The sequence below is a fragment of the Chiloscyllium plagiosum genome, unplaced genomic scaffold, assembly GCF_037043375.1.
Source record: "Chiloscyllium plagiosum isolate Xiang-an unplaced genomic scaffold, Cpla_swu_hap1 HiC_scaffold_7, whole genome shotgun sequence".
Taxonomy (NCBI): domain Eukaryota; kingdom Metazoa; phylum Chordata; class Chondrichthyes; order Orectolobiformes; family Hemiscylliidae; genus Chiloscyllium; species Chiloscyllium plagiosum.
The window spans coordinates 11,308,803-11,333,484 of NW_028270145.1; the positions used below are offsets into that span (position 1 = coordinate 11,308,803).

Sequence of the window (24,682 nt, forward strand, 5' to 3'; positions counted from 1 at the left end):
GAGCGTTTGTCTTTATATTACAGAACAACCTTGATTATCCAAATGAGATGGGCAGGGAGTATTTTCTTTGGATAACGGATAACGGTTTTACAGGACCTTGAGATCTTGTTCGGATAATCTGAAATTTGGATAATTGACGTTTGGATAACTGAGGTTGTTTTATATATAATATATGAAATATTCAACATTGCCCAATCTATAACTTTAGGTAGATGTGACTGTAAATGAAAACAAAATCGGGGTGGAGGGAAGCACCTCATTAAGATACATATTTGAGTTCTGGCCTGGATAATGTGTTTATCAACTTGAGTCATTGAGATTCTAAACAAGGCAATGAATGGCATCTGGTTAAGAGCAGATTAAGCACCCTTAATTTGCTCTTTCTATTGAGCATTTAAATAATCTTTGCAACAAGCAGATAGTTACAACAAAGTGCCATCTATTTTATAGTGGCATTAGCTCTTCAAAATCAATCAGACTGTACATAATGTGTATCAGTTCGTAGTAAATATTGAAAGGCAAATCTTAATGCTCTGGTTAGTGGCTTTGATTTGTGCCCAGGGTCAAAAGTTAATCAATACCACTTCCAGGTCATCGAAACAAACATCAAGTGGATGTTGATGAATAATGGAATAAAATTTCCCATTTGCAGTGAAAATGCAGTGATGATTGAGTTCTGTGGTGAGGTTCAACGTGGGCTGGGTTGAATTTTCTCTCAACCTTCCACTTTGCATCTCATTTTCAATGAATCATATGGCAGAAACTGTCAGGAAGTCAGGACTGCAGGTGAAGGAGGAAAAATATTAAGGGCACAGCGGTGCTATGGGTGTAACACCAGTGTCAATAGTCTTTCACCTTTGTGAATTTACACTTGCTTGCATTATTTAAAATATTTGCTGCAATAAAACCTGTGAGAGACAAACATCTCCAGACCTCCACAGGTAAAAGGTGCAGTAACAACATGCATTACTCATCTCTCACAAGCAACCAACTCCTTGACTGCAGAGTCGCTGATATCAGGGATCCTTGAATTGTGACATAAAGAGCAATGCCTTGGCTGCAATCCTTAAATACAGACAACATTGAAGCTAAATACAACATGCAGAGAATGTGATAGGACTTGACCTGCACATTTCATTTCAGATTTACACCTATCTTGTGAGTGAGAATACAGAATCAGTGACAGTTCATTCTACCTATACATTTTTCAAGGGAATGCACTGCCATTCAAGGCTGGGAGATGTAAAATGGGCAGCTCAGATGTCCACTCTCTTTCATAGTCCACAGGGCTGCTGCGAGAAGCTGTACAAAGCACTGCTTTTACAGAGGTTTAACATTGTCCTGCATTTCAGAGTAACTTAACAGTCTAATTACATTCTAAAACATTGAAAGGTTACTGATGAAAGGGTCAGAAGGAGATGTCAAGCTGGTGGCTATCATGAGGGACTTCACTGCATGAAACACAAATATGATACAAAACAAAGTGCTGCAGAAATTCAGCAGTCTGACTGGGCTCCTCTATGGGGAGAAAAACAGTTAACGTTTTGAATGTTTACTCTAACTCATTTTATTCCCAATGATAATGGGAGGCATATTTATAAGGCATGTCATTCTGACAAGATACCTTAAGCTACCTAATCTGAGCACCACGTGATGTTAGTGCATTGGCTGTTACTTTCTCCCCTAACAGTCATGCAGGATGTTTAGATACTTTACAGAGGAATCATCTGGAAACATCAAACCTACAATCACAAGGATAATGAAACATTTATTTGGCTACACAAAAGATCCAAGTTTGCAGTATAATTGGACCACAAAAATCAACAAGGTCCACTGTTCATATCTAGGTCTGGGTAGAATGTTCTTCAGAGTATTAGCTTGGACCCGATGGACTGAATGGCCTGCTTCCACACTGAAGGGTATTCTATGATTCTATTCTAAGCAGGAGCTGCTTGACAAATTGCATTCATCCTGGAAGTCGGTTGCAATTATCTTCTCTCTTGCTTCTTGAGCTCTGGACTCCGTCATGATCTCTTGAACTGCCCTCCTGGCCAGCATCCCGATCCTCATGTTCATCCTTAGAAATATCTGGTTTATCCTACCCCTTTCTTCTGCATCCAGGACATCCCTCCTTTCTTGGCTCCAGTTGGGATAGACTCACTATGTCCCACAATGCAACACACCTTTTCTGGGCCATACTACAAGGTTCCACAGGAGCTGATCTGGTATTGAAACCTGACCACAGAGGCCTACAGTCTGTCTATGGACCTGGTGGAAAGAGTGAGTAGGATTGAATCTTCATTGAGGGTTTCATTAGCAATGTTGGGAGGGTCACTCCTCGCCTCTCAGCAGCCAAGAATCTTGGCAAAAGGCAGACACCTGTTGGATCACTTTCATATATGAATCATGGCAACTCCAACAATATTTGTGCAGATGACAAAGATTAAACAGTGCTGGGCTGTTGTTTGCTTTGAGGGCCTTATCTCCAATGTGGGCACAGTCAAGGGAATTTGGTACCTGTGGGTCAGCAAGCATGGAGAACCCTACTGCTCAAACTGTTCGATGCTCATCGATGCAGGGGAACGGCCTGGAGAAGTTTACACCAACAACAGCCCAGATGCATTTATAGGTCAAGGATTGGGAAATGTCAACAGTTCCTTGAAATGAGCCACTGGCATAAACACCAAGGCTAGCTATAACCCTGATTGCCACAGGATAGGATTACCACCCACTCCTACTGAACAAGCCCTTCTCCAACAGGCTGCAATATTCAGTGAGGATAGGGCAAGACATCCTCGGTGATGCCTGCTCCATCACACGTTGGGAACTTGCATCATCTAGATTTTCAGTGCTGGAGCAGGAAATCAGATATGGGAAGAAGTTAGGCCAAATTGGGGCAGTGAGAGAGTGGTTATCTTTATCACAGATCAATTAAAAAAAAGTCAGGAATGTTTGAAACAATGTTATTTTTTTCTTCCTCTCAAAAAGGTACTATCTTTACAGGGGATAGCTCCATAGGCTGAGCCATCTAGCTATGTGTTTGTAAACCTAGTGAGAGTAAAGGAAGAGTAGTCTGTTCACCTTGTGAATGGTATTACTGGAAAACCTAGAAGATTTACCAGCTTCCACACAACAATTCCAAATGAGATAGTGTATAACATATGTGGTCTAATGATTCCCTTCCATCAACCAAGGACATGAAGTCAAAGGTAGTATCCCAATTGAGATCACTTGACACATTTGCTGTTGTGCAGGGGGTGGGGAGGATTTTCCTGCCAAACCTATACCACAATTTAGCTAGAAACCTTGGGAGAAATGATACAAACAGACATTTTTAGCTTTTTACACCATTTTTCATGGAGTCCTGCCAATCTTCCATTGGAGAACCCACAAGGAAATTCTAAGCATTACATATAACTAGGATACACATGACTTGTGAATAGGAGCATTCAGGCAAATCATTTAATCTAGTCATCAGAGAGCTAGAAGAAAATCTTATTAGACTTGATCAATGTTAAGTAGTAGGAACAACTAGAAGCTATAAAAAGGTACATATTTTTGTCCTTCAAGAGACTACCACATGCAAAAAGATGGCATTTAAATTTTCCTGACCAAACTGCTCAAGTCCACTGTTTATACCTACTGACCTTTTTTAAAAAAAAGGCCCTGTTCCCAGCTCAGCGAGCAAACCTACAACCAGCACTCTTTCCTGTATGGACACACTCTACCGACCCACAGGCAAGACATGTGTATAGGTTGGCAAGAGCTGAAGTTTGCACAGAAATATCCCTGGTTTTAATTGGCAAACAAAATGTTAGTTTGCTCTTCGTACCATGCCTCTGCCTGTTTACTTCATCCACTGGGGGGAAAAACAGCCACACATCTTAAAGTCACAACCAAGTCCTCCTCCACTTGCCAGAAGACTTACTGTCGACTTCAGCAACTTCAGATAATAGATCATCCAATATTTGTACATACTAAAGGAAAGGTTTGAGGAAAACTAAATCACCTTATCAAAAAGGTAATGAGAATAATCTCTCATAAATAGCACTGGTGGAGGAGGAAGATGGGGAGTACTACTTATAGTATGTTCAGTTGTGAAGCTGTTAGCTGCAGCACTGAATTGGAAGATGGCAGCACTAGTATCAAAGCATTACACATCGATTGACATTGTGGTGTTCCTATCTGTGTACTTTCAGTGCATGCTCCCTGTACCCATTGTAATGACTTACTCAAGCTGGTGACTGACAATTCTCAGCTGTGCATGGTGTTTGGAACCAAATACTAACAGAGTTTCATTGGGAATTAGATGGCAATCTGCCTCATCTTTGTGGCAGTATGTAGTCCTATATGGATTAGTGGTGCTGGAAGAGCACAGCAATTCAGGCAGCATCCGAGGAGCAATAAAATCAATGTTTCTGGCAAAAGCCCTTCATCAGGAATACAAGCAGAGAGCCTGAAGGGTGGGGAATCCTATATGGATCAAATCCTATACAGTTCACAAGCCTCACTACACTCTATGCACATCTACTCCAAACGCAGCCTAACAGACCTGCATTTTTCCTCTCAGAACACTCATTTCTGAACTAGCTTCCTTCCAAATCTATAGCAACATGTGTGTGCACTCAAGAAATTAGAAGATTTCAACACAAGCGTGTTTTAGAGTTCACTAGTAGAAACAACTGAATTAAAAAAAAAAATCAAATCTACCCTGGAACTATTTCTTCCTCTTCGAATCTGGAAGGCAAAGCAAACCACCAATCTGTCACCTTCTTATTTGACAAAAGGCAAAGTAAAAAAAAAGAGTGCCAGGCAAAGAAACAAAATCTTTATTGTACACAACAGAGATGAAACATTTATTTGGTGTACAAGGCAGGTTTCCCTTAAATGCACAACACAATTTGAAAACAAGAAATGCTGCAAAGTTTCCTCGAATAATGCATCCATTAAATTGGTCTTTGCAGCATCGGATTTAAGAGTAGAAGCGAGAGAGAAAACAAAAATGAATTCCTAAAATAAAACGCAATTGGAGATTTGGTGTAAAAATAATTTTGTTTCCAATAATATAAACCCTGGGGACTTTATACATAAAGAACTGAAAGAGTATGGATATGTTTAATTATACAATTGCAACGTGCCATTGCAAGATACTGTGTGCAGAAACAGTCATACCTATATTTAGATTCCCAAACATTAAATTGTGAAGGGTTTACGGTGCAAATCTTGAAGCAGGCATCCAAAACCTGCAGTAGGATTAACTGTGTTACACAGCAAAAGCCCTAACCCACTCGATTAAAGCTGTAACGTTATCACCAAAATATTGGAACTCTATAGTTTAGAGTGCAGTGCCATTAACAAAAAGGTTTTGCCTTAAAAACAAAACAAACTTCAAATTTTAATACACTTTTCTGAAATTATTTTGAAAAGTACCTGTTGATGGCTTCCCTTTACCCAACCCCACATACTCCCACCTCAGAAGAAAATATTACAAGCATAACCTCATTACGGAAACAATTTGCACACAAACGGTACGGAATAAAATGGCCTTGCCTGGAGCTGGACCGAACAAAGAATTGATTCCGGCTTTTTCTATTATAGAAAGATAAAGCATCAGAACGGGGAAGGGGCAGAAGTTGGAGAAAAATCAAATGGCAGTGGTAAACCTGAATATAGCTCTTCCTGCATTTGAGAAGAATTGAATTAAAACATTTTAAAAAATGCTACATATACAAGTGTAGTTTAGAAAAGGAGGCAGAGGAAAAATAGTGTACCAGGTGTCAAATAACTTCGGAGTTTAAACAGGTAAAACATGTAAGCTTTTTTTTTTAAAAAACGACAAAATAAACTACAAGCTGTACTGTATTGGAGTCTCAGGTAGACAGGACTCCTCTTTAGCTACTTAATACAGCACCAGTTCGTATCCAGTCCAGGGCACAGATCTACATGCTACAGCGCATACTGTTTTCTTTGAGTCTGACCCATGATACGACTGTGGGATTGTGCAAGTTGAAGCCCTTTAACGTCAGAAAGGCAGCTGAAAGAACTGTTCAACGGAAAGCAGATTGTCATAACAAACGCTAGTCACATGGTCTATCCAAGCTCTGAGCGCCACGCTGAACAATCGCAAATGCCACACCAGAACACATTTCCGATAGTAACACACAGTTTTGGCTTCCCCCCACCCCCACCCCATAACTATCAACGTGGAGGACTTAGCCATATTAAGTCAAGCTTGTTAGTGCATTGACAGTGAAGCACATGGCAGCTTCTTCAGTAGTGAGGCTACTGTACAACGTTTAGGCTCTTGAACGTTCTGAAGAGCTGGATTCCTAACAGCTGAGTGCAACAGTACCGCACAAGATGCTCTTTTCAGCTGGACAATGATGCATTCAGTCACGTGGGCTGCTTGATTCAAGTCAATATGCAAAGCTCTCTGGATACTGGAGGTTGTTGCAGTGATCCATTTCCAACAAGTAGGCTGCATTATCATCAAAATGCGTGAGGGGGACAGTATCCTCCTTGTTAATATGACAGTCGACTTCAGTCTTCAGGAAGGGACGTTGATTGTCTGGGAAGGCCATGGAGAAAAGTGCCTCAGGATCACACACAAACTTGTACACATACCGTTCCCCTGCAACCTAAACAGCAGAGACAGAGTACATAATTGTCCTTCAGTAACAATATTTCAGACTGAGAAACTAATTTTAAATATATAATGACATGGCAAAATAGAATACACAATGCATGAAAGGAGTCAAGACCCAATACAGATGTTAGAACAGTCAACCGAGGGGCAAGAGATGGTTACAGGATACACAGTGGACACAATTTAGAGCTGCACAAAATCAATACTTCAACATTGTATACTTGAAACACAAATAAAATTCCATTTTTATATGTTAAGTTGAAACAGGAATAAAATACCTAGAGCTGTGCATAGTGAACAGCAAGAAAAAGAGAGCTGTCACACAAAATGATTCTGTTTTAAGGCCATTGCAGGTTAGGGGGCTCTGACACTGCAATGGCCTCAGATTTATTTTCCTTTTAACACCTGGATCTTTTCCCTACCTTTTGCATGATGCCCTTTTCATAGTAATAGCGAAGTGAGCGGCTCAGTTTGTCATAATTCATTGCTGGGCGGTTTTTCTGAATACCCCAGCGCCGAGCAACCTACAGAGGAAAGGATAAAGACGGAAAGGAAATCTGTGTTTATATATTCATAGATATGGAGACCACACAAATGAGCTCTTAAATGGATACAAAGATAGAGTGACCACAGACTCTGTGGTTGCACTATTGATCTATATTCCATTAGCTGCATTTCAGTAAATGCAAGAGTCTGAATTCAAAAAAAAAATCAATAGAAGACCCATAGGTCACCACTGTAACAGTATAGTGCTTCAGCTGCTTACTAATGGAGCTGATGTGGCAAGCATGATGTTAATGAGATTTTAGAAAGTGTTTATTCCTTATCACCAGTCCATCTCTTTTAAAAAGAAACCTGAAAATGGCAGTACTTCTGCTCCCAATGGTAACCACTCCAGCAATTTAACAGAAGTACTGGGAACTGCAAATATTAATTTGTAGAACATGGTTGAACAGAGATAGAAGAATAATGCTGATTCAGAATAAAAATTAGAGCTATAAATACTCTCAAAAGTCAAGCTGGCTAATGCATGCCTACTGGTCTTCCTGAACTTCAACTTGCTGACCAGTATATACTGCAACACAATGCATTCTTTAAATTACTTGCTTGCAAATGTTCAAGTGACCACGAGAACAAGGTCTATGTACCAAGCATTCGTAATAAATGAATCAAATGCCAATACAGCATCTTTCACATCCAAACTACTTCAGTTACAAGCAAGGCTTAAAAAAATTGCTTGTACTCTGAAAAATGAGTAGTACTGTTATCTTGACCACTGATACACAAAACAGAGAAGGAAGCTTTTGATTCAAATCAAACTTCACTTGATTGGCCAGTTGCTAACAAAATCTTCCATCATAATGTATTTTCAAAGCCACAACCAGGCTGGAAAGCTGCTGCAATTTTTTTTTTAAGTCACAACCTGGTAGAATGTACACCTCTCAAAGATGCATAACCCTCACATCAAGACATTCACTTAATACAAATTTCAGTGTTGCCATAGCAGCATAATCCAGTTCTTGAAGTGTAGTTTGTCCATTCACTGCTATTCCAACCCAAATGAAGGCCATTTTTACAGCCTCCGCTTACTTTCCCCAAATGTTCTTGCTGCTGCAATAAACTCCAATACACTGGCATAACTGGATTATATAGACTTTTTGCATTCATTCTCAAAAAAAAGGGAAATCCACCATCTAAGAAGAGTTAAACAAATATAGAATGGACTATGCAAAATACCACCACCTATTTTGACAAACAGACCAGGTAAATATTTATCCAATTTTGTAGTTAATATCATGCATTAGTGTTAAATGAGGTACAACACTATAGCCTAAGGTGTCCTGAATCTGGAGAACACCAGCAATGATCTGTATTCTCTCCCTTTCCTCCCTAGATCTAGACTTGGTATCTGTAAGAGAAAGTGAGGACTGCAGATGTTGGAGATCAGAGTTGAAAATGTGGTGCTGAAAAAGTACAGCCGGTCAGGCAGCATCCGAGGAGCAAGAGAATCAATGTTTTGGGCATAAGGCCTTCATCAGGAATGAGTTGGGGCTGAGAGATAAATGGGAGGGAGGTGGGGTTGAGGAGAGGTAGCTGGGGAAGTGATAGGTGGATGAAGGTGAGGGAGAAGGTGATAAGTCAGAGGGGGCAGTGCCAAGATGGAGGCTTTGGACTAGGATAATGGGAGGGTGGGGGGCTTGGGGGGAGAAGGGGGAGAGAGACAGAGAGACAGAAAGACAGAAATGAGGAAGCTGTTGAAATCCACATTTATCCTGTGTGGCTGCAGGGACCCAAGGCGGAAGATGAGGCGTTCCTCCACCAGGTTTTGGGTGGTTAGGGTTTGGCGATGGAGGCGGCCCAGGACCTGCATGTTCTTGACAGAGTTGGGGGGGCGGGGGGTGATGGTGATAGTTGAAGTGTTTAGCTATGGGGTGGTGGGTGCGGGTGTCCCAGAGATGTTCTGAAACAAATCTGCAAGAAGGCGTCCTGTCTCCCCAATGTAGAGGAGATCATACTGGGTGCAATGGATGCAGTAGATGTCATTGGGAGAGGTGCAGGTGAATCGCTGTCTCTAGTCCTCTTGTGTGTTTATTCTGTTGACTGTTGAGTTACCAAAAGTTCTTTCTGCTACTAACAACAGTAACTAATTTCTAAATAACACCAAAATTTGCAAGTAGCAATGAACGAATATATATGCAGCCAGATTTAACTTTCTTTTCCCAAATATCTCCTACATCTGGTACCTAAAGAAACAAACAGTTTAGGCAACTTTGCACATCTTACTCATGTAAATGCAGGAACTTGGCGCACACGATAGTTAATTGTTGCTTTTGGAGATTTTCATACAAAATCTGTTTGGATGGTATAAGAGGGATTTGAAGACTTCTATGCTAAACAGGGGGGATCCTGTTAATCTCCAAGCTTTACTCAGATTTGGATCTGTTGTCTGGCAGGAATAGTTTCCAGTAATTCCATACAAGCATAATTCCACCCGGTATATAGCTGCCTGCACAAGTCTGAAGTTTTATGCGGTTTCCATAAAGACCTTCCCTAACCCCAGTGGGAGCCTGTAACTGGTCCATCCCATGGCTTCCTTTCAGTGATCTCAGTAAACTCTAGGGAGCCACATATCTATATCCATGGGCTATACGATACTCTCAAGAGTAAATATTTTCTGAGCAGATCGAGATCACACTGGAATTTCTTAAAGTAATTTGTGGGAAATATAGCCTTTTTGGACTGCATAGCTGCAGGACACGAGCAAATTAAGACAGTTGATGCCTTCATCTCATCCCACACACATAACTTAAACAACAGACAGTAGCTCCAGGCAAGCAAAAGATATAAGAAGTTACTGGAGACAAGGCTGCACACAGTTACAGCTCTTTATGAATGAAGACTTGTGACCACACCCTGACAGTACAGATGAATGGTTCTATTAAAACCCTGGGGCACAACGGAAATCCTAATATGCATAAACAAGAAAATGGCCCAGTTTCCATGGAAATGGAGCTTCAGTCAATACTTTTGAACTTGTTTGAACTCCAGAAATATGCTGTGTTTCAGACCACCACTGGATCGCAGTCTTAGCTCTTCTGTACTATTTCTAGGTAAATCTGAAATAAATGTGGACCAATTGCAGTTTTATCTTCCTGAACCCCAGTGATAAGCTGAATCTGATACAAGGTTATGAAGTTTACACTGTTATTCATTTAAAAAAAAGATTGTGTTCCTTAAAACAGTTACTTTTTCTTGTAACATGCAGTGTTAAGATATGCTGTGATAAAGCCACTGCAGTTATTAGTAACAGAAAATATTCAGTTCATCTTCTCAAAATTGCTTAATTCAGCTCAGCAGAATCAAAGTGCAAAGTTGAGGAAGCCATTCTAATTTCCATTTTCTTAAAAATAGATCTGGCTGGCTCTTTTATCCTTGTCATAATATGCCTTCAATATGAAAAGTTAACCAAGGTTTGGGGTGATCTCTTTCTGTACATTTTCCCTTTGCCCCAGTGAAGACTGGGGAACCAAGCCAGAGCCTACTGCCACTACCATTAGCTTTTAGGGCTGAGACAACTGAAGGGGCGAAAACAAAAAGACACACAACAGTCCAGATTCAGAGAAGCACAGGAAGTAATCCAACCAAATACAGACAAGTAGCCCAATATAACACATACCTCTTCAGGTTCAATCAACTTGAACTCCATGCCTCGACCTGTCCATGCGATAAAATGGGAATTAGATGGATCATCCAGGAGGGTCACTAGGAACTGCCATAGCTGTAGAGAGCCCCGACGCTGGTATGGCAGGTTTTCCCGGTACACAGGGGATTCCTGTTTGACTTTATCTGTTTAAAAAAAAAACTTGAAAGTTAAAAATTAGAAGCGAGTTGCTTTTCCCTTGCTTTCCCAACAAACACACTGTTTTCTCAGAATTAAGCCCTACGCTTACATCCAAACTAAACTTTTTGCTTAATGCGCCTTCACTCAACGGAGGAGGGGAGACTGCTTTGTATATTTTATGTTGGTATGAAGAATGTATGCAAAGAGACTCTTTTTCCACATGACCAGTTCCTTCAGAAACCAACAAAAATTCCATTGAAGGGAGAAGGCAATAAAGGATCGCATTGGGAACTATTGGCTCAATCTCTCCAGTTGGCACACGCTATATGCAAAAGTGAATACTTCAATTTTATACCTTTCAAGAATACACTCAGTCACACACCAGCTTCATTCGTTAGCCACCATAAAAGGATTAGAAAACAAGGTCCTGATTCTATCCTATTTTGATGTGGAACATTTCATTTACATAATTGTGCATCAATATTGTGAGCGTGAACATAAATCAGCAAACCCAACTAATGTAACAGTTATCTGGCCATCAGAACATACTAGTAATAAACACATTAACAACATTTAAGAGGTATCTTAAAAACAGACTTCTATTTGGAATAAGTTTAGACTTGACCCAATTCCAGGTATTTTCCTCCTACAAAAGCCATGGTTCTTACTGGGGGATCACATTCACATAGATGACCTGCCTTCTGCAACATCCCACATGACCTTTTAAAAAAAAACTTGGATTATGTTGTAAATGCTCAATGATGGTGGTAGTTTGTTGGGGGCAGGACAGGTGCATACAAGTGTTTCCAATCCAGTTCTTATTGTACAGACGACATGTGCACTTTCCAATAAGTCATTGGAGCAGAATTCAGCTGTTTGGCCCATTGAATCTGCTCCGCTATTTGATAACAGCTGATATGTTTCTCAACGCTATTCTCCTGCCGTGTCCCATTCTAACAAAGGTCACAGAGTTGTGATGAGAACACTGACTGATAACTCAGTACTGCTAATAGTCATAACTCTATTAGCTGACTAATTCTGGAAATACGGTAGTGCTCCTCAGAGTCAGAGTGAAAATCCTGGGAATCCCAACCCCTCCAATGGCATTGTGGGTCTAACCTTGGTAAATGGACCACAGTGGTTCTAGACAGCAGCTCCTTGTCACCTTCTCTAAGGCAATAAATGCTGGCACAGCTAACATCCCACAAGTGAATAAAAAAGTCTAATCACTCCGTTGCGTTAAACTAATTTAACTAAGATTAAACTTGACTTTGCTGGTTCAGTTAGAAACTAAACCAAACCAAAGTCAAAACAGAATCAAGCAAGTTAACACATTACTTACGGTCAATCCTATCTGGTACCACACATGTATCATCATAATACAGTCGTGGATCTTTCTCATAAGGGAAACCTGGGAAAGATGAAAAGATTGACATTTTCAGTTGCCTCAACCACATACACAATACCAACATACTCAAATGAGAAGAAGTCTTGAAATAAAACGTGAGCAATCACTTTCACATTTCCCCTGTCCCTTGTTCTGCTTACTCTGATTTGGCATCTAGCATGGAGATCATAATCTAACTGACCTCCTGTTGTGATACACTTTCTTTTGATTATTTTTGACCATCTACCAACCTTGAATAAACTTTCAATGTTGCTAAGTGTTCTCAACTGGACAGCCTAAAGATAAATCATGGTGACATGGCTACATTTTTGTTGCCTACATTCAGTAACCAACGAAAATACAAAACCTCTTTTCCCAATTGGAAGAACTTTTGTTGATTCATGATTTAGCTTTCTGAGAACATGGGAATGTGAGAAAGGAGAGAGAGTAAAAGAGAACAAAGATGCCAGGGGAGGATGGTTGTTTCTGTTGAAAAGTAGAACAATGATAAAAAAACCGTCAAAAAAATAAAAAAGCCTATTCTGATTTTAAACATTTTCAGGACATTGTAAACCACAAATGCTTCTCAATTTTAAACTGGACGACACTTGATTTTGTTTTTTTTTAAAAGAATGGTATACCATTAAATTGCATTATCAAATTCTTGGGTTGAGGTTATGTGTAAGCCAACATTTTCCTAAACAGATAACCAGAGGTTTTGAGGTATAGCTGCAGCAGATAACACTTATCTTGAAAATATAACAAAAACCAAGAACAGGCAGCTGAAACCTATAGCTGCTCAAGATTTCACGAGGTGAGAATGGTAATGGTTGAGCTGAACTCAACTTCCAAAATAGATTTACTTTTACACCTGCATTTTTCAAATCAGATAAGTAGATGCACGAACCATTCTCTCTTGATTGTACATTTTTAGAAACAACACTTCCACTTTTTAAACACTTGGCAAAGAAACCAGTCATATTTAGGGCTGGTAATTTCCTCCTAGTTGCTTCCTGTAGTGTGACAAGTAGCATTCCCATTGCACACAGTGACAAAAGGATAGATGTGGAGTGGGAACAGCAGCAAAGGATTTTGAAACACTTGTACAGATTAATAATTAGCAGCTCAGTCTGGAACATACAACCTTATTTCTTAAAAGTCTATGTTCAGATTTGTAGATTGAATTGAAACATTCAAGAGGGTATTGGATGATAATTGGAATAGAAACAACATGCATTGTTATGCCAGAGAAATAGCACAAAGTCATAATGTTTACGAGGAGAACCAGTGCAGTTAATGTAAGTCCTCCTCGTGCACCATAATATTTTTGCATCTCTGCCCAATATTTCACTTCCTCTGATAGCACCATCCCTTACTGAAAATTTTGTGCATTTGCTGGCAGCCAGCATATAATATTAGAACCCCAATTATACGCCAGATTAAAACTGCATTCAGACTGGAGGCCTGTGACCAGTGGTGTGCCACAAAGATCGGTGCTGGGACAACTGCTTTTTGTCATTTATATAAATGAGTTGAATGCCAACATAGGATGTATAGTTAGTAAATTTGCAGATGACACCAAAATTGAAGGTGTAGTGGACAGCAAAGAAGGTTACCTCAGATTACAACGGGATTTTGATCAGATGGGCCAATGGGCTGAGGAGTGGCAGATTGTGTTTAATTGAGATAAATGTGAGGTGCTTCAAATCAGAGCACGATTTATACACTTAATAGTAATGTCTTGGGGAGTGTTGCAGATTCATAGCTCTTTGAAAGGGAAGTTGCAGGTAGATAGGGTATTGAAGGCAGAGTTTGGTATGCTTTCCTTTATTGATCAGAGCTTAGAGTATAAGAGTTGAGGTGTCATGTTGCGGCTGTACAGGACATTGGTTATTGCATGGAATATTGCGTGCAATTCTGGTCTCCTTATCGGAAGGATGTTGTGAAACTTGAAAGGGTTTAGAAAATATTTACAAGGATGTTGTCAGGGTTGGAGGATTTGAACTATAGGGAGAGGCTGAATAGGCTAGGGCTGTTTTCCCTGGAGTTTCAGAGGCAGAGAGATGACTTGAAGGAGGTTTATAAAACCAGGATGGGCATGGATAGGGTAAAGAGAGAAGGTCTTTTCCCTGGAATGGAGGAGTCCAGAACTAGAGGGCATAGGTTTAGGGTGAGAGGGGAGAGGTATAAAAAGGACTTAAGAGGCAACGTTTTCATGCAGAGGGTGGTGCGTATATGGAATGAGCTGCCAGAAGAAATGGAGGAGGCTGGTACAATTACAACATTTAAAAGGCATGAATAGCAAGGGTTTAGAGGGACATAGGTCGAGTCCTGGCAAGTGGGACTAGATTAGGTTAGGATATCTGGTTGGCATAGACAAGTTGGACTGAAGGGTCTGTTTCCATTCTGTACATCCCTCTGACTTTATGTATCTAGCCAAATGGTCTGAATAATCTGCCTGTAACTGTTTTGCGCAGAATCAAAATACTGACTCTGAATATCAGCCCCATACCTCAGCTATTAAATCTGACTATTGTGCTATAAGTGCGTACAACTGTAGCTGGATGTGACTGGGGATCCATAACCTTTAACGTATGCTCTATCACAATAAACCATGCGCAGACAAAGTGCTGTGGACTTACCTTCCGGGTTATTGGGACCAGCATAATAGTTTCCTCCCGTCATGTAAGAGGACTGGCAGCTAGGCACTTCTGTATGGAAGATTTAGAAAAAAAAAATTTTACAGGTGGAAAATAGAACTATCGTAGCAATTTAATTTAAGTGAGAAATAACACGAGATTTGCAACCTTTTGAAAACGGTTACATGAGAATCACTGGGCAAAGCAGCAAGACAGAGAGGTGTGCATTAATAATTTACACTCCAAGACAAGTGAAAATTTAAATCTTAAACCAAGCTGTCTCCACTTTGAACACGAAAGCATAATCCAAGCGTCGTTCGTCTTCATGGGAAGGGAATGTGGTTTAAAAAAAAAGTCAATGGTAAGCTCCTGAAATTGCAAATGTGTCCCCCTACTTTGGAGGCTTGCTCAACCGCAAACAGATGGGAGAACTGAACAAACAGCCAGACAGGGGGATACAGTCCACTTAAAAAAAAAAGTGTGTTGACTCATGTAGACCAAATACACATCGAATCCAAGACTTTTGTGATTTATTTGCCACAAGGGATTTAGCTGATTTAAAAGCAGGGTTGGTCATTGTGGTGCATTAAATGCCGCACAGAGCAAGTAAATTGCTAAATAGAGACTCCTGCTACAAGGAGTACTAATGCAGATTCTATGTGATTAAGAAACTCATTTTCTGTCAACCCCCAGATCAAACACACTACAACTTTTTGAAGAATGTCAACTAGACAATGACCTGAAGTGTCAAACTAGTACTTAAGAGAAGAGGGAAGGAAACTGAACAAGTGAAAATGGAAATTTAGTTGTGGGAGAAAAACCTCCTTTGGATCTCTTTTAGCCCAAGTTCTTTCTGTAATCCAATGGAGAAGTCAGGGAGTGGAAGTCAAAAAGAAGTGGGAAAGTTTGCTGCTATTAAAGAATTCTTTGGTTGAGTATAGTTAGTCAGGGTATTTGATGCAAATAAATCGACGTGCAGCTCAAAAACTCAAGTGGAATTGGTAGTTAACGTCTGATTTCAGGTTCGACAGGCAGATGTTGAAACAACAGAATTCAACTAACGGAAATGGAAGGAGATATCTAGACACACTTTGGGAGGTGGTGGGGGGGGGGGGGGGGGGGGGGGGTAGAAAAAGAGTGAGTAATCAGAAATATATTGGAAGGAAGAATAAAAAAAAGTAGCTCTTCCCACTGCTTCTTGTCAAAAAAAAAAAAATTTTTTTTGAGCCACATACTGATGTTAATGATAAACATTTTTTAAAACATAAAATGGCCCTGGTAGAACTGCTGCAGACAAGCAAAGCAAATTGCCAAATTCAGCTATTGTTGATATTGGCTTTTTCATATTGTATTCTGTACATGAGGCATTTTAAATTTTAAATGTAGAAACTTTTAATTGGAGAGGCAAGTTCTTGCATGATCTGTGCATTTTATTACATCTTCCCAGAAGAGTGGGCAATGAGAATAAAAAGTTAGTCACTACTTGACTACGAATCCACATGGTAACCCTCATTTCATCGCAACATGCTTGAACACTTAGGAAAAATAACAGGAAAAGCAGACAATTACTGCTGATTCTGAAAATCACTTTAGGTAACTGGAAGTGCAAATTGTAACTGAAATAGTAGGATTTTTTTCTTTGCAGAAAGAAGAGTGGTCTAGCTTTAAAAATAAAGTTTTCCTACTTGATCCACTTCCAGCCAAGATATGAAACTTGGGTCAGCCATGTCAAAATCAGAGCTGGTCACTTCCACTGGACTAACAACTGACTGCATAATAAGCAAAGAAAGCAATTGCTTCTTGGTTGCTGTCCAGGTAAATTAGACATCTCCGGCACTAAGCCAGCCTCTCCTACTCTTTTTGTTTAAAATCTGACAACACATCAGTAACATGTTTATGTAGTCAATGTGAAATGGGAAACAAACTTTAAAAAAAATCAAACAGTGACCTACATTAAAAAAAAATCTGTTCTCCTAAATCCTTGGATGCCATTAGATGTTGTACTTTAGCTTTAAATCTTTAGCATCTGCTTAGTTTTACTGCAGATCACTGCTCACAGCCTCTTATAGGTTATGGTATTTTTAGGCATAAGCTGATTAAGAGAATTTACAGTCACATCACACAGCATCAAATTAATAACACCCTTGAGGAAACCATTTTGCAAACTACAAAACAGTTTGATTCTTTAAACATCAAATGGTTAGTGGGCTCCATTTTTTTTTACAAAAATAATTTTTAAGAAAAAAAAATGTTGAATAGGAAAAAGATTTGCCCCAACACAGGGCAACACACTTCCAGTTAGTACCAGAAAGGGAATTATTTCAAAGATCTCGCTTTTGTGGTCCTCTCCCTCCCAAGGTTGACCTTAATGAAAGGTCATTTTGTAGAATTTGCTCAGCTACTTCTGTCAAGCAACCACCATGAAGTAAATGTGTGAAATACCAGCCAAGGCCTATCACCGTGGTAACAAATCTCTCAGCTTGCTGATGTCAAAAGATAATAAAAAGTAACACAGAACACCCAAGGGAAGGAAGAAAGTCCAGATTAATTCTTTCATACCGCCAACAACTCATCCTTTGACAATTAGGAAAAGGATTGCATTGTACACCTACTGAAACATCAACGCAACCTGAAGAGGGCTCAGCAGCAAGCCGGGCTAATGGACCAACCTGAGTCATAGCAGTAGTCTCTCGGCTCTTGTTTAATTCCGAGGGGGGTTTGAAAATTTTGTCTGCTGGGACCACCGACGCTTGTAGTGATGTGATCATAACGAGAGTCATGGTATTCCTGCTTGAAGCCCTGAGGAGACGGTGAAGGCATCGGTTCGGACATCTGCCGCTGATAAACTTGCCGACTGTCGCTGGGGATTCCTGACTGGGGTGGGTAAGGGTGGCATGGTTCGGACATCTGCCGGTGGAACCTTTGACGGTAAAATAAAGTCAGGGTCAGTCACCTCTCAAAACACAGCACAATGGGATATAAAGGTTCCTTCCACTAGCCTGCTTAATGAACATAGGTTAAATAAATATCTTGCATGACTTGTAAAAAATCTGACCATTCTATTCTTCGCCACAATTATGGATGGTTGTTCAAATTGCCTGCGTTAGGTTGTAATTTGGCAAAAATGCACATTGCACGAACACTACATTCATGAGAAAGATTGTGAAGCAATGCAAATAGTAAAAAGTCTTCTATGTCATGTATACACACTTATAAACAAGGGTTTTAATTTGAAAGCCTAAACATACAATAGCTTAAAGGCAGTTTGTATGTGTCTGATTACACAGACTATACAATACATGTCACATTAATAATGGGAGTGGACTGAATGTACATTTTGAAAAGAAGCATTTTATATGCCAACAGTGCCATGTATTAACTAAAAACTCAATGAACATCTGGATTCCTCAGATCAGAACATAGAGTTTATTGTATCACCATTGAATAGTACTTTCACATTAAATAAATGCCTATTTGTTCTCAGCTACTTTCACCTTGGTGGACAAGTCAGTACATCACCAAACTATGCTACTCAAGAATCCTTTAGCACCTTGAAAGGTGGTCCCACACTTCAGCTAGATCTCCAGCTCCACTTTCCATGTAAAACGATCCTTCACAGCTGACTGCAGTCAGATTAGTCCCATTTCCACTTCGGATCAAGCTGTCTGCCAAGCTGAAATCCATAGCGCCACTGGTATGTGTCTATCGGAACAAACACTTCCAGATGGTCCTGAGCCAGCATCCCATGCATACCACTTGGGCAGAAGTGAAAGCCAAGAGTTGTGGGAAGCAAAAGCTACCACAGAAGCAAGTGCCATCTCGGGAGCTATCACTACTCAAAATACCATATCCTTTCTGTACTCTTTCAGGAGCTCAACAGTGTTAATGGGCCTTTTATTCTGCCAATGCACCCAAAATAACTCCAGTAAAACCCCATTTGTACATAGTAACGTGGATATAAAGGATCTGACCTTAGGAATAAAATTCTGTTCAGCCGAGAGAGAGCACCCTGTGGATTCAACTGGATTTTATTTTTGCTGGTAGTTCATCCAGTTAGCAGTGGTGGCATTTTAAGCACAAGATTTAATTGGTATTTTGAAAGGTCTAGCATGTAAAACATTAATAACTGAACAACCAGAACCAAAGGGCAATAGATTTTCTTCCCTCATTCATAATGAGAGCTCCAAGTGGTCTAAAGTGCACCAATAATTCAACTTTTTCAGCAAAAAAAAAAATTCCTTTCCCACCACCCAGTCGTTTGCTCCTGCCTCTGCACTGAAAGTAATGCCTCACAAAGACGCTGCGTGTCTCCTCACTTGAGCTGCCAAGACTACCAGAAAAGTTGGTTTGGGGCAAGCTACGCTACCGCAGGAGTCGTCGCAGTTGAATGCGAGACCATTCTCTCAGTATATACACGTTCCAGCAGGAGTTCGCTCAGCAATGATCAGCCCAGCAAATCTTAGCCAATTCCTTCTTTCCTTAGTTCGGGGGATAAAGCCTGGAGTAGGTGGGAGGAGCATAATTATCTGAGCCATCCCTCCAGTAATCCTGGCAGAGATCACCAAATACAGCAGAGACCTTTTACAATTGATTTAGTTTTATGTTGAAGAATTCAACATGTTGCACAGGTTCAAGGGTGTCAAAGAGTGACCAGGAACTGGGGCCACAATGTTCACTTTCACACACTGGAAGTCTTCCCTCATCCAACCCCTACAAACAATGCAGTGAGACCACCATAAGTCGTGGGGACAGTCGATCACATTCATACCTGTGATCTGCCGCATACTGAGATTCAGTCAGGTTCTGTGACATCTGAAGAGGGGGCTGGGGAGGTCGAGGTACTGCAAAGGCTTGTTGCTGCTGTTGTGACGGAGCTGGTGCAGGAACTGCAGCCTGCACTGGAGTTGACGTAGGACCATGGGCTGAAGCTGGCACTGCTGCCGATGGAAGGTGAGAAAGAGGGGAATTCTGATGAACTGGAGACACCGGGGTGGCAGGTGGAGTTAATGGCTTGAACCCAGCAGGGGGCTTCCTATCATAGGCACTGCAAACAGAACAAAAGCACAAAAGGTTAGATAATTCGCTAGCCTTTCACTTAGCACATCTTTCACTTTGCATTTTAGGTTAGCGTTGGTGAACAGTTGAGGTGTAAAGACAACACTCTGTACCATAAAACCTGTTACAATTAACAGCTCTTTTTATAAAATGTGTGCGCCCCATAGGGATGCCTGCATCATCTTTGATGATGGCCTAAAATGTTATAAAGCCTATTAAAAGGATCGCTTCACATTCACTAGTTGGCCCCATTTCCCAAGTCGGAATTACCTTACCAACATTTCATGACTCAGTCTTCATGTAAACAAAGCATTAGCTTGTGATCCTAAACAGCAATTACATTCAGGCCTTAGGATCGTGAAGGGCATTGCACAGGAAACTACTTCAGGCTTTTTTTAGGCACACTTTCCACCAAATCACAGCATTAGCTCTCCTTTCTAAACTAGGACTACTTTTAGGATAATTATTCTGTCCTCACTGTACATGCAGCTTGGGGAAAAAAAGAAAACAGTGACCAAAGTAAACCAAGGGTTAAATCTGAAACCTACCTGGTTCTGAAAGAGCACAGTCCCTCATCAACCCAAAAATCACATTCCCATAACACACTCTATGGCTTTCAGCAAGCAAGCAATCCTTAATTATTTTTCCATGCAAGATGTGTCGTTCAGAGCATAAATTGCATTAAAAAATTGGTCTATATCCAAAAATAAATTAGGCTGGATTAGTTTATGCTATTTAGTACATAGAATCAGGCCATCATCTTTCTACAGTATTTTTCTTCCCATGCTGAAAATCACTACAATTTTACAATCCAGTGTTGTGATGCTAGTATATTCAAGGTGGAGATAAACAGATTTTTAAAATCATTAAGAGAATTATGGGAAAAAGACAGGAGAGTGGAGTTGAAGATTAGCAGATCAGCCATTATCTCATTGAATGGCTGTGCATACTCAATAGGCTGAATGGCCCACTTCTGCACCTGTGTCTTAGTCTTTTGTAAGCATTACACTGTACAGGACAATAGATTACTTTTAGTCTGCCTGAAGATTTACAGTTTAATTCTGAATTCACCTGTACACGCTGTACTAAAATATGCAGCTATTGAAGCAACAAATAAAAATTGTACAAATGGTGGACCAGAATAGGTTGCCATTGGGGATGTTCACTTGATAGCTGAACACTTGACTCAAAAGCTAAATGCTTCAGCATGTTTGAGTCTGAATCATGAGATAAAGTATGATCTTAAAAAAAAAATCAGTTGCTAATGAAAAGAAACCTCACCATTGGAAGAATACAAAATCAAACCTTAAGTAGAAGAATAGTGTTAAGAGGGTGGACTTGGCTAGAGTTACTGCAGCACCAAGAACACTTAGTGTGCCAAGTCACAGGATGACAACAAGGAAAGTCATGAAGACTGAAATGACTAAAAAGAGAAACAAAGTGTTTTGTTTAAAAACAAGAAAAATTGTACTTGTATGACTCATCTTTGATGACCTCAACTTCCTAAAATTCTTCACAGCCAATGAAATAATCGTTGCCACGGAGGCCAATGAAAAAGGAGGAAGCACATGGAGTTGAAGATTGCCCAAGTCTAAGAATAACTTACTGCAGTACCTATAACTGTAGAGGCAGTTTTCTCCATAGCTAGAACTGAGACTTTGCTTGTGACGGCAGGACACATCTGTATTCGGGCTGTGAGATTCTCGCTTGATCTTCGCTGGAGGAGGTCCGTGAAATACCACTGAAATAAAATACGCTCACATTGTAACTGTAGCTGTTGAAACTGACAGATGCAATACTAAGATAGACATTGATGAAGATGCGTTGGTGTGTGGATATTGAAGAACATTCACAATGATCCATTTTTTGGGGGAGGTGGGTTGGAATGTAAACAGATCCACCTTATTTATGTGCAAGTGTATTGAATATTGAATGATTATTGTGCAACTAGGATCATAGAACAGTACAACACAGGACTTATGCCCACAATATTGTGCTGATCATGACGCCAAATTAAACCAACCCCTCCGCCTGCCCTTAGTCAAAATCCCTCCATTCCTAGCATATTCATGTGCTTATTTAAAAGCCCCTTAAATGCCCCTATCTGCCTTCACCACCACCCTGGCAGTGCATTCCAGATATCTACCATTCTGTGTAGGAAAAAAACCTGCCCCTCACACCTCCTTTGAACTTTCCCCCTCTCACTTTAAATGCATGAGATGTTTCAATTCTGGGAAAAATATTCTGTCAACTCTATCTACATGTCTCAATTTTATAGACTTCTATCAAGTCTCCCCCCCCACCCTCTGCTGCTCCATAGAAAACCACCGTAGTTTTTCTAACCTCTCCTTACAGCTCATAACCTCTAATCCAGGCAGCATCCTGATATTACCTCTTCTGCACCCTCTCCAAAATCTTCACAAGCTTCCTGTCATGTGACGACCAGAACTGAAAGCAGTACTCTAAGTGCGGCCTAACCAAAGTCTTATAAAGCTGCAACACAACATCCTCACTCTTGTACTTAAATCCACGAACAATAAAAGGCAAGCATATCATGCCTTCTGTACCACCCTATCCACTTGCATGGCACTTTCAGGGAGCTTTGGACATGAACCCCAAGATCCCTCTGTACATCAATGGTGTTCAGAGTCCTGTCATTAACTGCATATTTTCCTTTAACATTTGATCACCCAATGTGCAGCACCTCACATTTGCCCAGATTAAACTCCACCTGCCATTTCTCCACCCTTATCTGCAACTGATCTATATCGTGCTGTATCCTTTGACAACTTTCCCATACTACCACAACTCCACCGATCTTTGTATCATTTGCAAATTTACTAACACAATATTCTAAGTCGATCACAAACAGAGGTCCCAGTATGGATCCCGCAGGAACACCACAAGTCACAGACCTCCAGCTAGAAAAACACTCTTCCACCACTACCCTCTGCCTTCTATGGGCTAGCCGATTCTGAATCAATGTGGCCAAGTCACCGTGGATCCCATGCATAGTGATCTTCTGGATGAGCCTACCAGGAAGAGACCTTGTCAAAAGCCTTACTAAAATCCACCTAGACAACATCGACTGCTCTACCCTCATTTATCAGGTTTGTCACCTTCTTGATAAATTCAATCAAGTTAGTAAGACATAACCTTCCTTGCACAAAACCATGCTGACTGTCCCTAACTAGGCTATGCTTTTCCAAATGTGTGTAAATCGATCCCTAAGGATTCTCTCCACTAACATCCCAAAAACTGATATAAGACTCATTGATTCAAAGTTTCCAGGATGATCTTTGAACAGAGGGACAAGATTAGCTACTCGGCATTGCTCCAGGACCTGTCTAGCGGCTAATGAGGATATAGGTCTTATAGGTTAAGTCCCAGCAATCTCCTCTCTTGCTTCTCTCAGTAACCTGGGATAGAAACCATTGGGCCCTGGGGTCTTATCCACCTTAATGCTCTTCAAGAGACCCAACACTACTACTTTCTTGATCTCAAAATACAGTAGCATATTAGCATGCTCCACACTAATCTCACCTTCTTCTAGGTGAATACTGACACAAAGTACACATTTAGGATCTGACCCACATGCTCTGCCTCCGCACAAGTTCTCTCCTTTATCCTTGAGTGGCCCTACTTCCTCTCTATATTTTAAAAAGGAGGAGAGGATAAATAATGAATGTCCTAGGAAAGATAAAAACTAATTTCTGTAAATCAAACTCATTTCTTTAACTTGGGAAGGTGAAGGAAACCAACTTTGATTTTCAGTTAAATGATAGGTTTTAATCTATAATAACCCACAATGGCAGTTTATGAATTTATTGCACATCTTTAAATATTTAAATGCATGTTGTAAAATTAATTGTCACATGTCACTTTGATGTCAAATACATTAAAAGTCTCAACAAAATTCAGTTTACAGCAGGGATGAATTCGCTTGTTGTATTGTAGTACATCAGTATTACTACAGAAGGCAGATCTAACTGTCATGCTCCAAAGCTCAAAGTTTACTGTGAAGAAATGCTTCCAGAATGTGTGTGAATGGTTTACAGATGGCAGCCATTCATAAAAGGACAGACATTGACCCTTGCACCTTGTGAGTTGATTAATGATCTTTCCAAGTTTGCATTTCACTCCACGGAGAGAGATTCCAATCCTTCTCAAGGAATGTAAATTAGCTTTTTGAAAAAAATTACCTGTAACTTCAAGATTATCACTCAGGTCAGTATTTCTTGTGCATTTTGGTAATGAAAATGTAATAATCCCCAGTTGAGAGAGAACTGGGAGGAATATGCTTCATCTAAGCCCTTGTTAAAAATGCTTTCTGAAGATGGAGTATTCACCATTGCATCAAGAAGATGCCTGTGTGTCAGAAAATACATTCATATTTCTCTCTCGACTGTTAAAATCCTATCATTTTGCTAAACTACCACTCAGTGAACAGAAGTAAATTATTCTCATAGCTTTACGTAACTGCTCAATATTCCTGGATGAGAACTGTGAACAGCTGCCACTTCAGAATGAACTAATAGTTACAGATATAATACACAAGTTAACACTATTTCGCACAGAAGCAAATCAGAGGTTCATATTTTTGTTATTATGTC

The 24,682-nt window shown here is 40.2% G+C and overlaps 1 protein-coding gene across 1 annotated transcript in view; it reads right to left on the reverse strand.

Moving 5' to 3' along the window:
* Positions 1 to 4,806: 4,806 nt before the first annotated feature.
* The window catches only part of LOC122551297 (ETS translocation variant 5-like), a 28,517-nt gene continuing 8,641 nt past the window's right edge, over positions 4,807 to 24,682 (reverse strand). Inside the window, exons 6-13 of the mRNA XM_043692996.2 lie at positions 21,684 to 21,810; positions 19,783 to 20,058; positions 17,684 to 17,934; positions 15,018 to 15,086; positions 12,331 to 12,399; positions 10,824 to 10,993; positions 7,069 to 7,170; positions 4,807 to 6,638 (exon numbers count right to left, since the gene is read on the reverse strand). Coding sequence (XP_043548931.1) covers positions 6,417 to 6,638; positions 7,069 to 7,170; positions 10,824 to 10,993; positions 12,331 to 12,399; positions 15,018 to 15,086; positions 17,684 to 17,934; positions 19,783 to 20,058; positions 21,684 to 21,810 — 1,286 coding nt within the window. The 3' untranslated portion in view covers positions 4,807 to 6,416. The remainder of the gene's footprint in view (positions 6,639 to 7,068; positions 7,171 to 10,823; positions 10,994 to 12,330; positions 12,400 to 15,017; positions 15,087 to 17,683; positions 17,935 to 19,782; positions 20,059 to 21,683; positions 21,811 to 24,682) is intronic.